This window comes from Strix uralensis, chromosome 15, assembly GCF_047716275.1.
Source record: "Strix uralensis isolate ZFMK-TIS-50842 chromosome 15, bStrUra1, whole genome shotgun sequence".
Lineage (NCBI taxonomy): Eukaryota > Metazoa > Chordata > Aves > Strigiformes > Strigidae > Strix > Strix uralensis.
Window position 1 is genome coordinate 12,097,309 of NC_133986.1, and position 14,068 is coordinate 12,111,376.

General features: G+C 49.5%; 1 protein-coding gene and 1 long non-coding RNA gene across 2 annotated transcripts in view; one reads left to right on the top strand and one right to left on the bottom strand.

Moving 5' to 3' along the window:
- Nucleotides 1-14,068, bottom strand: part of EPS8L2 (EPS8 signaling adaptor L2) — a 65,833-nt gene that overhangs the window by 25,581 nt on the left and 26,184 nt on the right. Inside the window, exon 4 of the mRNA XM_074884940.1 lies at nucleotides 2,302-2,366. Coding sequence (XP_074741041.1) covers nucleotides 2,302-2,366 — 65 coding nt within the window. The remainder of the gene's footprint in view (nucleotides 1-2,301; nucleotides 2,367-14,068) is intronic.
- Nucleotides 1-14,068, top strand: part of LOC141950309 (uncharacterized) — a 47,688-nt gene that overhangs the window by 17,263 nt on the left and 16,357 nt on the right. The gene's annotated exons all lie outside the window — the stretch shown is intronic.

The following is a 14,068-nucleotide window of genomic DNA, read 5'->3' on the forward strand; positions in this document are numbered from 1 at the left end:
CCACTGAAATTCTGTTTGCCTTGGTCAAAGTTCAAGGTAGAGACTCACAAGTGGGTGGCATATGGCATAATTAATGAAGAATTCATGTACGTGTCACTGTTTAAAGTCCCTTCTCTGCCTCCATGAGTGACTTTGTTTGGTAGGAGTCACTGATGGGGATGGTTGGCAGGGCCACTGATGAGACGGCTGCCCATCGAGGTAGTTTCTCTGATGGAAACCAGGGCTTCTTTCCAAACAAGCATTTTTTAAAGGTCTAAATTTCATTTTAAGCAACTGAACAGGCTCCTTGATTTCTAACTGCGTACTTAAGCTCTCTGCTGGACTGGGGTCTTAAACCAAAGAGAGGGCCCTATCTACTAAATATGAACCTCATGAAGTGTTTTCCTTTCTTGCCTTGCTGGATTTTCAGCAGTGAATGGTTCAGCTGGCCTCAGACAGGCACCTTTGTTCCCACTGTGGCCTGTGCTGGCGTGTTGCGTTACAGGAATCCCTGGGCCCGGGATGGCCAGGCTGGCTCCTCTCTTTGACTGGATGTCTGTGACACTGGGAGATGTATTTGGCTTAATGCCTGTCATGGTTGAAAGGTTTTGAGTTACTTGAGAGGACACAGTAGCTGAGGGAGAGCTGAAAGATGATAGTTGATGTGGTTGCTGTTGTTTGGGCAGATGAGTTCCTGTAAACACCATGGGAACCCTGCTTTTAACCTGTCTGCCCGTGCTGATCAAGAAGAAGCACGGGGTGATGAGAGGGACAACAGCTCTCACTACTCTCCCTTCAAATGCAGAGGAGGGAGAGAGGACATAGCTTCTCCATTTCCTGTTTACTTTTACAGAATTTTCCTGGTCTTTTTAACATCTTTTTTTCTCACTGTTCTTCTCTCAGCAAATTAAAGTGTTGAGTAATTAGGGAATCTTGATTATTCAGAAAGGAAATAAATTTTTGATAAATGATGGTTTTGTATGCCATTTTCAAATTACATTTAAAGTAGAGAAGAGATCCATATGTGTTTAAACCAACTTCACATTCTCTAATGATCATATTTGTCCTCCCTTCTTGTCAACCATTTCCCATCTGCAAAAATTGTCCAGCTGAAGGACTGATTAGTGCTGGCTCTACAGCAAGTCCCTGAGACAGTGACCTCCCAAACACATGTCACACCTCATAGCAAGAGGACAGAGTTACTGACCTCAAAATGTCCCCGGACATGGTCCTAGGTGTAGCCCAGCAAAGCAAAGGTGACAAGCCAGTAACTCCTGAGCCTTTAGTATGGGTCAGCACACTGGCCATGCAGAAACAGTGGCCAGTGTCTGTTTCTCTCCCCATCACCAAAGCAGTCTGTCTAATGTGGGATTCTCTCCCACTTGTCAGTTCAAAGAAATGTGCGGGATCCCAGGGAGGGCCAGTTAAACGGTCGCATGTGGGAGAAGCCATCGAACTTTGGACCCACCTTTGTTACAGGATTTGAGTGTGATTCGGAACTGTGCCATGGAAAACTCTTTGTAGCCTTGGGGGACCAGAGTCTATTTGCTTGGACTTTCAAATAGTGCTGTACTGGGGGGAGCAACTGCTGCTCTCCAAAGCAAGGAGTTGGAGAGGAACAGCGGAGACATAAAAGATGGCAGGAGAGCTGGTGCTGATTTTAGACAGATCAGGCAGTATGTAAGAGGAGAGGAAAGAAACAGATTCAGTCCAGCCTGAAACCACCAACTCCTAAGGAGGAGTGGGGTCCGTCTTGGGAGAGCAGTTGTCTCAGGACTTGTGCTGTTCTCATAGTCCTTTAGTTTATCTCCTTAAAGTGTCTGTGGTGAAGAAATTCCTGTGGTCTTTACTTTCCTACACTTTTGTGCTTGAAGAAATTGGATGAGAAGCCCAGAGGACCCCATGTAGTAGTATGTTACATGGCATTAAGAGGACTTGTGTGGTCTCAGCCCCTGGGTCCAGGCTGGCAGGACCATAGTGACCCACAGCTCAAGGAGTGAAACTACAGCAGATGGCTATGTCTGGAGTGTGTCCTACAGTCCAGGAGCTACAGAGAATGAGTGCAGCCAGCTGGGTGGAAGCACAGGAGACAAGTTTATCTACAGGCATCAGGGAGGCAGGAACTGCAGAAAAGAAATATGAGGTTTCAAGCAGGTTTGCTACTTGCCTCTCTCAGGGTGTGAAGAGCAACACTTATTGTAAGAAGGTTCCCAACTCCTCTTTGGCCTAATGAAGGCCCAGGACAAATGAAACGTGTTACGTGACCAGCATCTATCACTGACGGTGAGCTTTCAGCCTCTTAACGTTTCGTTGCATACTCACCTGTACATGGTACTGTGAAGTCTCATGCATAATGACATTGGAGTTGGAGTATTTTTTCCTTTGTTCTGCAAAGAAAAAGAAAACAAGCCTTCATTGTAGTGTCTGTTTAGCAGTATATCAGGGTCTGAGAATTACAGCTCTCATGATGGGGTGCTACAGTCTTTCTCACACTCTCTGAGCTTCCAGCTTCAGTTAAAGTATTTGGAATAATAAGACATATTAATGATATTAACTTTTGTAACAAGGATTGGCAAACTGGGTGTGTAGAGTACACATTCCAGTTGTATACCCTAATGCTGCTGCTAATTTGATTCCTGGAGGTCAGCACCATTTGTGGAGGAAATTAAACCTAGTGTAAAGGAAAGCCCCAGACAACAAATGATTAGGGAAGCTCTTGGAAGAGGGCTGAGGAGGTGAGGAGTGGCTTGAGAAGGCTGGCAGAAGGCTTCTTGCAAGAAGAAGAAATCCAACCACAACCCACCAGTTTGCATGTAACAGCCCTTTGAATTGTCCTCCAGAAGAAACCCTCTGCACTACTGTGACACTTTTAGTTTGCTTTCTTGCATCTCCTGGCAAGCCACAGTAAAGGGCTGTAGTTACAGATAGGAAGGGCTGTAGGGATCAAGGCCAGCCACTCAGAACTGGAGTTTCTTGTACTATATCTTTATGCAGCAACAAATCTCCATTACTTCCTGCATTTCTCAGTGGAAAGTAGCAGTAAAGAGCAATTGGGAAAAAAACTGCTTGGAATTTCACAAGGCAATTGAATATAATCCTGTAAGAATTTACCCTGCCAGCTCTTACTCGCTGATTAATTTGTACTTGTTCAGGGATTCCTTATAAATACTTTGCTTGAATAGCAGAGGAGTAACTATCCAGGCCCAGAGTGATCTGGGAGCATCCCAACTGAAAACGTCTTCCTCACCAGCAGAGCAGATCCTCTGATATCTGGTTTGCTTAGAAAATGCAATGGCAGTTTTATATGTTTTCACCCTTCTTAAAGCCTGTGTTAGAATATCCTCTCCTCTGTAGCAACAGTTACGACCAATGGGATTTCATAACACAGCAAACGTTAGGGCTCCCCGTGTTTTAAAGAAGTATATATTAATCTTGGTTTAGTTGTGGTTTACTTCAAAGCTCTCTTTAATGCCTTCTTGGAGATGTTGTCTTCTCTCTTGTATTCCCCTTTTCTTTGAACACGGAACCTGTGGTCTCATTTAACAAATTTTACATTAAAGAGGCTGGCACTTAGAAAATGAATATCCTCATAGGAACTCATTCGGTCAATTTTCAAATTAAAAAAAAAAAAAAAAAAGATCTTTTGGAGCACTTCTTGTCTGTTGGGTGCTCTCACTCCATGACCTGCCTTGGTTTGGGGCTGTGAAATGCTGGTCAGACACAAGGGGCAGTGGAGTTGGGATCGGGGCCTGGGACATGCGCAGGTTTGCAGCATGTTTTTTGCTTTGAGTTCCACCTGTGAACCTTTTCCCCAGACTCCCCTTGCATCTCCATTACGCTTTGATTTCTACTTGGCTTCCCTGGAAGGAGGGTGAGCATGGCCCTGAGCTGGGCTCGGGAGGCATTGCCAGCAGGTGTCCCTGCAGAACAAGCACTGGCCCAGCGGGCTGCTTTCCTTGGGGTTTTCACCTTTCTCCGTGGCCAGCACAGAGGAGATTTTAAATTGAGCTCCTTTTGGTACTTATCCGAAGATGCAGGGCTGAGTGCTGGTAGCGAACTTGGCTACAGCTGCAGGACCATGCTAAACATACAAAGATAGCCCAGAGACAACAAACAGGAAAAGAGATGCTGCTGCTTTCGTTTGGAGCCTGGCAAGGGTTGATAGAAGCTGATTTCTAATGCTTTTTAACACTTTTCTAACACTCTTTTAGCCTGAGGTGTGCCATCAGCTTGGCAGAACACCCGAGTACTTTGCGCTTAGTATCTCTGTACCTGTGACAGAAAACACAGCAGCGTGCTTTGCCTCTGTGGCTAATTCCTAGTAGCCCTGAAGTGGCTGCTGTTTGCAAGTAGAAAGGATTTATTGGTGGGCATGTCAGCGGAGACGTTAATGGAGATGGCAGGTCTCCGAGCCCGTGCCTTTTACACCACCAGCGCCAAGTCAGAGGTGGAGCAAGGACATTTGGGGGGGAGGAAAGACCTCAGACACCCAGCACAGCTCCCTGCTCAGCCATTAGCTTCCAGAGTGACCTTGACTAAATTAATTAATATTTCAGCACGGCCACTTCCCACTTTCGGCTCGCATTGAAGAGTCAATGGCGTTTTCTGTGTGTTTTAATTGCAGTCTGCCCTACTTCAAATGTGGGGCAAGGTCTGGTATAGGGCACACGGCAATGCACACCACAGGGATTTGTGTCTGATGTGAGTAACTTCTTTTTTCTCTTAGTAACCTCAATTTCCTCACCAACCATTCCTCGTGTAAATAGATGACACTAATGGAAATGAGAACACTGCTCTGTGTGGGATGGAGACAAATTTGGATTCTAAGACATCCTGTCCCCCCCCTTTTTAAAAGGGAGTGGAAAGGCTAAAGTAGCTGGTCTGGGAACAAAGGGTTTTTACATTAGGACAGGCAAATGTCTCCAGCCCTGAAGGGAAGGGTGCAGAGCCACGTCAGGAGCTGATAGTCCCCGAGGAAGGGAAGGTGTACTGGGGGGACGTGGTTTCCAGAGGGAGGCTACCGTAGGTCTGTGTTTCTGGTAGGAGAACAGCCTGTGGAGCTGTAGCAATGGTCAGGGCTGCAGCTGGTTGCCTACAGACTGTCTGGGGTCCCCTCCAATGCCTTTGCCTCATCCTTCAAGCTCAGAGAAGCTGCACATATCATGGTCAGGGCAGATCTTAGCATGCACCTCTGAGAAAATGTTTGGAGATGCCCTTGGAAATCTTGGGAACCTGTCGAAATCTGAACTCTGCATAGCCTGACCTCCCATCACCTCCACTCGGGGGTGAGCTGACTCAGAGTGATACAGTATACTTTTCGGGTAACAAGAGGGCAAAGGCCCCTTTAGCCATTTGCAAGCCTTTTCCAGACAGAAGCGACCCCGGGGCAGGGAGAAAATGCAGATGTTCCCCCTCCCTCTGTTGAGTCTCCCTGGGGGAGTTTCTGCATTACCTTTAAGAGTTTAGAACTAGAACAAAGTGCCTCTATTTTGTCTCAGGATGCCATTCAAGTGATGTCCCAGAAACTGCCCAGGGTGAGGAAGGGGGTGTTTCTGCATATTCCCTTTCCTGTTCCTTTAAGATGCCTGCTTGTTTCTTCTCCTGAAATCCCTTCTGTCTCGTTGGCTTCTACCTGGCCCCCACACCCATGGAAACTTTTATTTTTGTGTTTCCTCCCGGCATCTGCAAGTATAACCACACAGCCTGAAAATAACCAGGCTTTCTGGGGACAGCAGGATGCCAGAACACTGAAATCTCCTTCTTTCCTAGCATTTAGTTTTGATTTAAATACAGGAAGAAGTAAAGATCCAGGCTGCTAATCACAAAGTAGTCAGTCTTAGGCCACATCTATCTGAGAAGTGTGGATGCTTTTAAAAAAAAGAGGGTTATTTTTTGTTTTGTTTACTTCAAAGCAATGTGGTGAAACATTGCAGACCTTCCTGTGGATGCATCATTATTTGCCCTAGCTTAAATCTGACTCATGATGGGCTGAACTGAATAGGCCATGCACAGAACGATGCCTGCAGGGAGATTTGTGGCTGTTTGCCTCCAGGGATCAAGGGGGATCCTTTATGTTGGAGAGGTGAACTCCCTTAGCCAGAAAAGACTTCAGAAGACAGGTCACTTGTCCTGGGTGGCTCCCACACTGCCCTTCTGCACAGCCCTGTCCTCGCTCTGCTTAATTTTGTATGAACGAACACTGGCACGTTAGCATCAGTAGCTCATTTCCTCCCGGTTTACCTGACACCTCTCCTACTCAGATGCTTTGCATTTCTACAGCGTCTTGCAATGGAGAAGACCCGAGAGCCATAAGTGTTATCCAAGCCATACCCTGTCCCCAGGAGGTGGAGAATTTGCATAATCCCCATGTGATAAATAAGCATTACAGGAATATAGTGATGACTTTCCCCAAAATGAGATGGCAGCTGCTGTCAGAGTTTAGACACCAATCTGCACCGCTGTTTAAATGACTTATCTTTTGCTGTGCGCTTTTAAGGCTGGAGCAGTAGAGGACTCTTTAGATATAACACAGGCTGGGCTGCAAAGGGCAAGGAGAGCTCCAGGGCTGTGGCACTAGTAGAGCAAACATCTCAAGGTGATAAAAGCTGGCATGAGCCTGCAGTGACCACCACTGTACTTTTTCCCTTCTGTTTGCCAAGAGAGCCAAAGAGATGGGAAAACAATATAGTTTTGTCCCTTGCTTTTGGTGTCTGGCAACAAAAAAAACCCTCACAGCACAGGGACCCTGGCTTGTCTGGAGGGCAGTGGCTGGTGTGATCCACTGCTGTGGCCTAAAGAGCAACGATGGGTAATTTCACAGTTGTGCCGTTGCTGAGCCCAAACGCTTGCTGGGTGACTGGGATGGGTGATCCAGAAAGATTTGAATGACTCGAGCATGGATGCCATGTGGGACATGCACACAATTCAGCAAATTGTCTAATCTCTTGCCTCTAAGGTTTTGTTACGGAGAACCCTAAGACACCCCTTTCAGGGGAAAAAACCCTATATACTGTTCTTTAACTGAGTTCAGTTCAGTTGTTCAGTCCCTTCCTAACCCAGCTAGCTTTAATCTTGCTTCGTTCTCAGAGGTGTGGGGAAAACTGCAAAGCCATTCTCTGCAGAATATTATCTATCGTCGATATCTTACGGGTAAATGTTGCTGTGGAAATCACGTTTCCGGCTGGCACCAGTGGCCACAAGAGGAAACGGAAAAAGCTCAGACCACTGTGGAGGTAGCAAGGTGGATTTTTACCCAAGGGCTCAAAATGGTGCTGGGCTGAAATTCCAGTGGCAAGGCTAAAATATTGACTGGAAGGGAAAGTGTCCTCTTTGGCTTTATGTTAAGGAGTGGAAAGCAGGAAAGAGGGTAATAAGTAAGGAAAGAAGCAGAATCAGTGCACATTGTGGAGGTACAGGGTTATCAGCTTGGTCCAGGAAGCCAAACTACATCTTTCATGACAAGTTCCCTCCCCATTTCCATGCAACACCCCTTTTTTTGCAGGGAGTTAGGATGTGGCTGTGAACACTCCCTTCACCCTGATGGATTTTCCATAAGAGATTGGCTAGTGGGATAAACTGCCCTCTGGGACCAGCTTAGAGCTGAAATAACTTGGTTAGAGTCTCTAGGGATGTAGAGTAGAGCAAAGGAGGGCAGAAGTGGGCTTGTCTCTCTTTGTGCATGGCCTCTGCCAGACCAGTGAGGCAGAGCATCCCCAGTACAACCTACCAGTTAGGCTTGAGGATGGGAGAATGGAGGGTTGTAGGGGTAAGACACCCAACGGGGAGCCTGGGCTTGAGCCCTGCCTCTGCTGCCGCTTTCCGAAATGGCCTGTGAATATTCCCAGGGGGGAACATCAGCCTAGGGAGGAGGGAAGCAGGGTCCTCTAGGGTTCAGCTTCTCTGACCCTGAAGCAGAAGCACCTGTGGTTGCTGACTGCTGGGGCACAGCTCTACAACCGTCTGTCTCCACACAAAAGACACTTGTGCCTCTGCATATTGGGTCAACAGGCTGAATGGGCTGCGCTCCCACCACACTCTGCTTCCCCCAGATTGTTAGTGGGTTATAGCATTTTTTGTCCGTGAGAGGGCAGAATGGCCTCGGGACTGCCGGGACGCTACATTTTCCCGGTGTTTCAGGGGAATTTGAGCCCTTCTTTCCTGCTGCTGGCAGGGGGAGTGCCTGTGGTGCTACACTGAGCTCCTCGGGGGTTACATGCTGCTGCAGGCAGGATCCCAAAGCTCGGCCCAAGATACCATCTCTTTCCGTCCATTTACATTCTGAACTGTTCTAAACAAAAACTCAGTTGTGGTGTAAATAGGTGCCTCTGTAACAAATGCAGCCAGTTACGCCAAAGCTGCAAAGGCCCAAGCCTCCCCTCCGTGCACATTCTTCTCATTAATTAGCAAGTTTTATCACACAGGATCCTCCCTGATCCTCCCAGGCTCTCCCCGTATTTGTTTTCAGCTGTTGCTGGGCAGAAGGCAGAGCAGAAAAAGTGGGGGATGGACAAGTCCTCTGTGAAACGCTCTGTAAGGGGCCAAAGGTGCATCGCAGTAGGTTTGTTTTCATTGGCAGTATCAAACCAAGGATCTCTTCTTGATTCCCTGCATGGCACTAGAGACCTCCCTGGCCTCCTCGTTCATTGGAACAGCCTAAGGAAAGTCCCAGCTGTTGCCTTCTGGAGCTTGCCAATTCTTTATATTATCTATACGTTATCTAGCAGTGCACATGCTGTTTATAGTAACTTGCCAGTGTAGCATGAACTAGTCTTTGTGCCAAACCAACAGGTCAGGACACAGCCCTCCAGAGGAGAAGCAGAGCAGCAAATGCCTCCGTATGCTAATAGAAATGATGCAAATTTGCCGGGTCTGTGTGATACAGCAGCCTTAAGAAATTGCATCCATTCCCAGGGGCTGAGCACGGGGCCAGATCTGATCTGGCAGTCTGACCACGCATCTGCGGCAGCGCAGCGCTGCTGACCTGACAGGTTCCTGCTTCCTTGCCGAGTGGGAGGATGCTCCAGGTTCTGCCGGGTTAGTCAAGGATCTGGTTTCGGGCACTGCACAGACCAGCTGTGCCTCAGCTCCTGACAGGGAGGCATCTCCAGGTCCCTACCTTGCTGCTGCTGCAGAGGCTTCCTGGCTCAGGGGTTCCCATGGCCGGCTGGCGCAGGGAAAGCTCCATTTTAGAAGCATCTTTGCAGCTTCTTGTGAAGCATCAAGGTCCCTGGTTTTCCTGTTAGCACCATGGTACATTCTGAACTGCCAGAGTTGTCTGTATTGGTGGCTGTGACACTGGGAATCACTCATGGCTGGCACATTAGTACACGATTTGGAAGCTGCTGAAGTGAATGAAAAGGCTCTCATTGAGGTTGGGTGCAGCCAGAGGTATGAATGGTCTGTGGCACCAGGGAGCTGCTTTACTGATAGCAGTGTCAGCAGCTGCGGGGAGGTGTCACAAGGCTGAAATTCCTCCTTGGCATGCTTAATATTTGCCACTAACTCAGACCCAAGTGCTCACATTCCTGTTTTATTAGCTGAAGACACAACCCACTCTAGAAGAGCAAATAAAAACCTGACCCACCTCCTGGGTTGTGCAAGGACTGAGTACATTGAGAAGCACTGCGTGTTTGTGTCCGGCGTGCCAGGGAGCGCAGGGCGGTATGTACAGTAGCGTACTGTCTGCTGGGCAGGCACCCAGGGGCTGCTCAGCAGAAGATAATCAGGGTATTGGGGAGCTGCAGGGGAAGCTCCTGGGTAGAGGGGTTCTTTTTTCACTTTACAACCAGAGCTGGAAGAAATATGCCGAACTATTTTTCACCAAACAATCCAAAGTGGTGTTTTCTGAACTTCCAATAGCTGGTAATGACATTTTTTGAATGTCAGAATATGTTTAGTAAGATTGAGGGAACCTTGATTTAGTTAAACTCATGAATTTGCTTTACTTGAGGACCAAAAAAACCTCATAATGAAGTTTCCCCTTTTTCTTGATTGTTATTGACTAACACAGCTTTTGTTCCCAAGGTACTTGGGCATATCCAACAACCCTTTTCCAATTAAGAAAATATTCCTATGAATAAACTCTGAGCAGTTACCCCGTGCAAGGAGAGAACTTGTGAAAGATAAAGGGCCACTGGAGGTGCGGAGCGGGCACTGTGGCGTCAGAGGTAGCAGATCCCTCTACCACCCCCTGTCACTAACTGCCATCCCGAAGTCCCGGTGATGCAGACACGAGGGCTGCCTGCATCAGGGCAGGGCAGTTTCAAGGCAGCTCTGCAGCCAGGGCTGAGCCCAGCCAACTCGAGTTTCCAGCCGGCAGCACCCAGCGCAGAGCCTTCTCCTCCCAGTAGCTTCAGTCAGGGCTGGGCTGAGCTGAGCTTACACCTTCCCCATCTTACCCACCACTGGGTTTTGATCTGAAGAAACCAACAGGAATGCTGGCTTCCTATTTTTCTTCCAGCCCTGTTTCCAGTTGGAGTATTAAATGTCCGAGGCTTTGAATAAAGGGGTCACCCACAAGGCAGCATCAGAGGGGAGCCAGGGTAATCTGAAGCTGGAATCTCAGGTGGGAAAGGGAATGTGAAGAAAGAAGCTGAAATGGTACCGAGGGAGCAGTGGGGAAGGACAAGGGAGTTATTCAAGGCTGGCAGCGGAGGAGGTCAGGAATTAGTATCTCGGGCACTGCTCTGACTTGGACCTGGGATCAGCACTGCCCAGGGCTTCCTTGCGGTGGGCTGGGGAAGCAAACAGCAACAGCACATGGGAAAACTGCGCTGCCTTTCACCCCACCTACTGCGGGAGCACGTCGGCTCCCTGTTACTGTCCCATTGCACTGGGCAAATGTGTCCAGGCATGCTCCCTCCTCTGAGCAGCTTTCAGCCTGTCCTGCCCAAGGGCAGGAGCAGGGGAAAGCCATGCCCAGAAGTGAAATGTGCTGGCCACGGTCATGCAGCTGGTTGGAGACAGACACAGCTGGGTGTCCATGTGCCCTGTGCAGTGCTCTGGAGGTCCTGGGCGAGCAGAGCAGGTACAGCAGACGCTGGATCTGGGAAACCCCTGTTAGGTTGGTACCGCTGCGGTCAGCACCAGTTCCCTCAGTCCCCCAATCATTTCCCAAAGGGGAATCTGCAGGGCAGGCCGAGAGAAGTGGTTCTTTCTCTCTGTCGCAAGGAGTCTTGATCTTTGCTGGATCTCATAATTCCTCTCCTGTGGGATGATAGCTTTAAAGGGAACAGCTGCTCGGTTAGTCGGGTGTGAAGTTACTTTATCCAGAATTGCAGCCTCACTGCTTTACTGATGGCAATGCAGGCCTGCTTCAGGGCACGGGCTGATGTCTCAGATGAGTCGGATGTGCCACAAACCAATCACCTGGCCTTCCCACTGAGCTATCAAACCTGAGAAATCATCTTAATGAATGCTAGTGCTTTCCATTTCTAGCTTTTGCTAAAAGACACACAGAATGGAGCTGCATCTGAGGGGACAGTGGCCCAGTGATGCTAAATGTGAGCTCACATCAGCATGGCACCATTCAGATGCTGCCCAGACCCCCTTGGGTTTAGGCACATGCGTGGTCCTCTTGATCCAACGGTGTAGCTGAGCAAGCTCGGTTTCTAGCCACCACTCCTGCCAGGGATGTATCTTGCAGACAATAGCAGTGTGCGTTTAAATCTGTGCACAAACCCTTTTCTAGAGGGTTGTGGGGAAGGGACAGCACCTCAGTGCTCAGTGCGACTGCCACGTGGCCTCCCGCTGAAATAATTAACAAGCTCATGGTTTGGGCAGGCAATAACTAATAGTAAATAATGACCCTTTGTTGGTCATTGTGCCGAGCCATCAATAGTAAATGCACATTTACAGTGCAGCTGTAGGGAAAGCAAGACTGCCTTGAGTGTTCCTGTCCATCGGCTCTTGGGGCCGTCGGTGAGTTGGCACGACTCTTGTCTGGGATGGGCGTCTGCTTCACACTGTGCTCGCCCAGGGTGTGAGCAAGGCTGCAGGAGAGCCGGTGGCAAGGAATTACAGTCTGGGGGCCACACTGGGGGCTTGTGAGTCTTATCTCAGAGACCTCCATGTGTGGCTGGGGGCTGGAGGCCCTATTAGGAGACAAGAGGGGGGTCTGTGGAGACCCTCAGGAGTTGGTTGGTAACTGTTAAACATAATTTACTCCTTTGCTATCTGTGTATTCTGCCTAGCCAGGGCCAGTGTCCCCTGCCAAGCAGCCACTGGTGGCTCATGGGTGCAGCTGGCACTGGTGGAGTCTCCTCTCCCCATGGCTCCCCAGGCAGATGATACCTGTCCAGGGCCATGCCGGGCAGGCGGGGATGGCTCTTCTCTTTGTGTTAGTACCCCGTGTCCTGTTACAGCACCGAAGCCGTTCTTGGGTTACGGGGGGTGTGCAGTGTCAAGTGATTGTACCTCACAGGCTGCTGCTGTTCAGCACCACGTTCCTCCAGCCTAACTCATGCTACAGGCAGTTTCTCTTGCTCCAAAATCCCTTTTCCAGCCCTGTACCCTGACAAGTTTTGTTTTTTTCCCAGAAATGAGTGTATTAAGGATGGGGGTAGGCAGGTTGAAGCCTGCTGGCTGGGTCTCACAGGTTTGGATGAGAGATGAGCACTGCCCTCCTGCCAGGCTGGTGTCTCACATTTCTGCAGTGCCCCTCCACGACCCACCCCTCTGCTCTGCGGCCCTGCTGGGGAGGGGGGGGCAGCCTGGTTTGGAATCTGCTGGGCACTTCTGTGCCCCAGCACTTGAAGTGAGAGGCATAGACCCCCGAGGAGTTGGCCAGGGGTGCTGGAAGGTGGCTGAGCACCGCAGGGACAGACACGGTAGCCAAACAGAAATGGGCTGCTCTGAGCGCTGCTGCAGAGCCATTTCCTTCCTAAAGCTCCATGAGAAATCCACTGTAGTCATTCAGCTGCCCTCGACTCTGTGCAGCTTCTCATGGTTACACTGCTTAACCTGTCGGGGGAGGCAGCGCTGTCTGATCCACCATGAAAGCCATTAGATGAACGCCTGGAGGAGTCCACCTGGGTGTCACCACAGAAAGAGGTGGCAGAGCCTGCTGTGGGAAGCGCTATGCAGAAACACTTCCCTCCAGTCCTTCCCTCGGCTTCTGCTACAGCCACGCTGGTTTCCCCCCCACAGGCTTTCATCTAGGTTCAGAACAGACGCCAGTAAGTGGAGAAGCAGCTTTATTTATTTATGGTATGCATTAACATTTATTCAGCTGGTTGCTGTGCATTGAGTAAGGTGGCAACTTGATAGGTGCCAGCCATTCCCCTGCTGCCAGCGGAGCCGGGGCTCGCTGTGTGCAGGCAGCCACAGACACTTCCAGAATGTGGAGCTGAGCAAATGTGATGCAGTTTTGTTAAGGGGGGGAGGAGAGGGTGAGTATCCTGCTCCCATGACAGCCAGGAAACTCCACTGAGGATGGCTGAGCACCTAGAAAGTATATCCAACTCTGGTAGGGGTAGAGCTGAGGGGGAAGATATCTCAGGGCTTTAAGCCAATTTCTTTGCAGAATTCCCTGGAGACTTTGCTTATCTCTCTGCATCCCTCTGCTCACCACTGTGAAGAAAACACAGTGGCGTGCCATGTACTTGATGATAAAGGCAGTTACAGCAGGCCAGGGGTGACACCAGAGCAGCCACCCTCCCCACCCATCACCAGCCACGAGGCCATGTCCTGTGTGGACCTATGTGGCCCTGGGAGTTTCACACTACGTCCTTGCACCCCCCAGAGCAGATCCCCCACCTCTGTCATCCAGTTGGCTTTCTATGTGCAGCCCAGAGCTGCTGCTTCAGCCTCACCACGATGCTTTTAAATATTACTCGCCAGGGTCTCACTTGAGGTAGCTTTAATACTGCCAGTAAATCCCTGTTGGTACTGGGGGGACACCTTGGCCCTCCAATCGCAGTTGTGTCCCTGCAGTTGGCACTCCTGTCACGTTAGGCCAGTAATGAAGCTCAGGCTGGGTTAGCGTTTAGAGCCCAAGTGCCTGAGCTAATGGTTCAGTACGTGCCCTCCTTCCTGCCATACCTGCTTGGTGGTGAGAGGTACTCTACTGCAGAAAAAAACACCTCAAAGC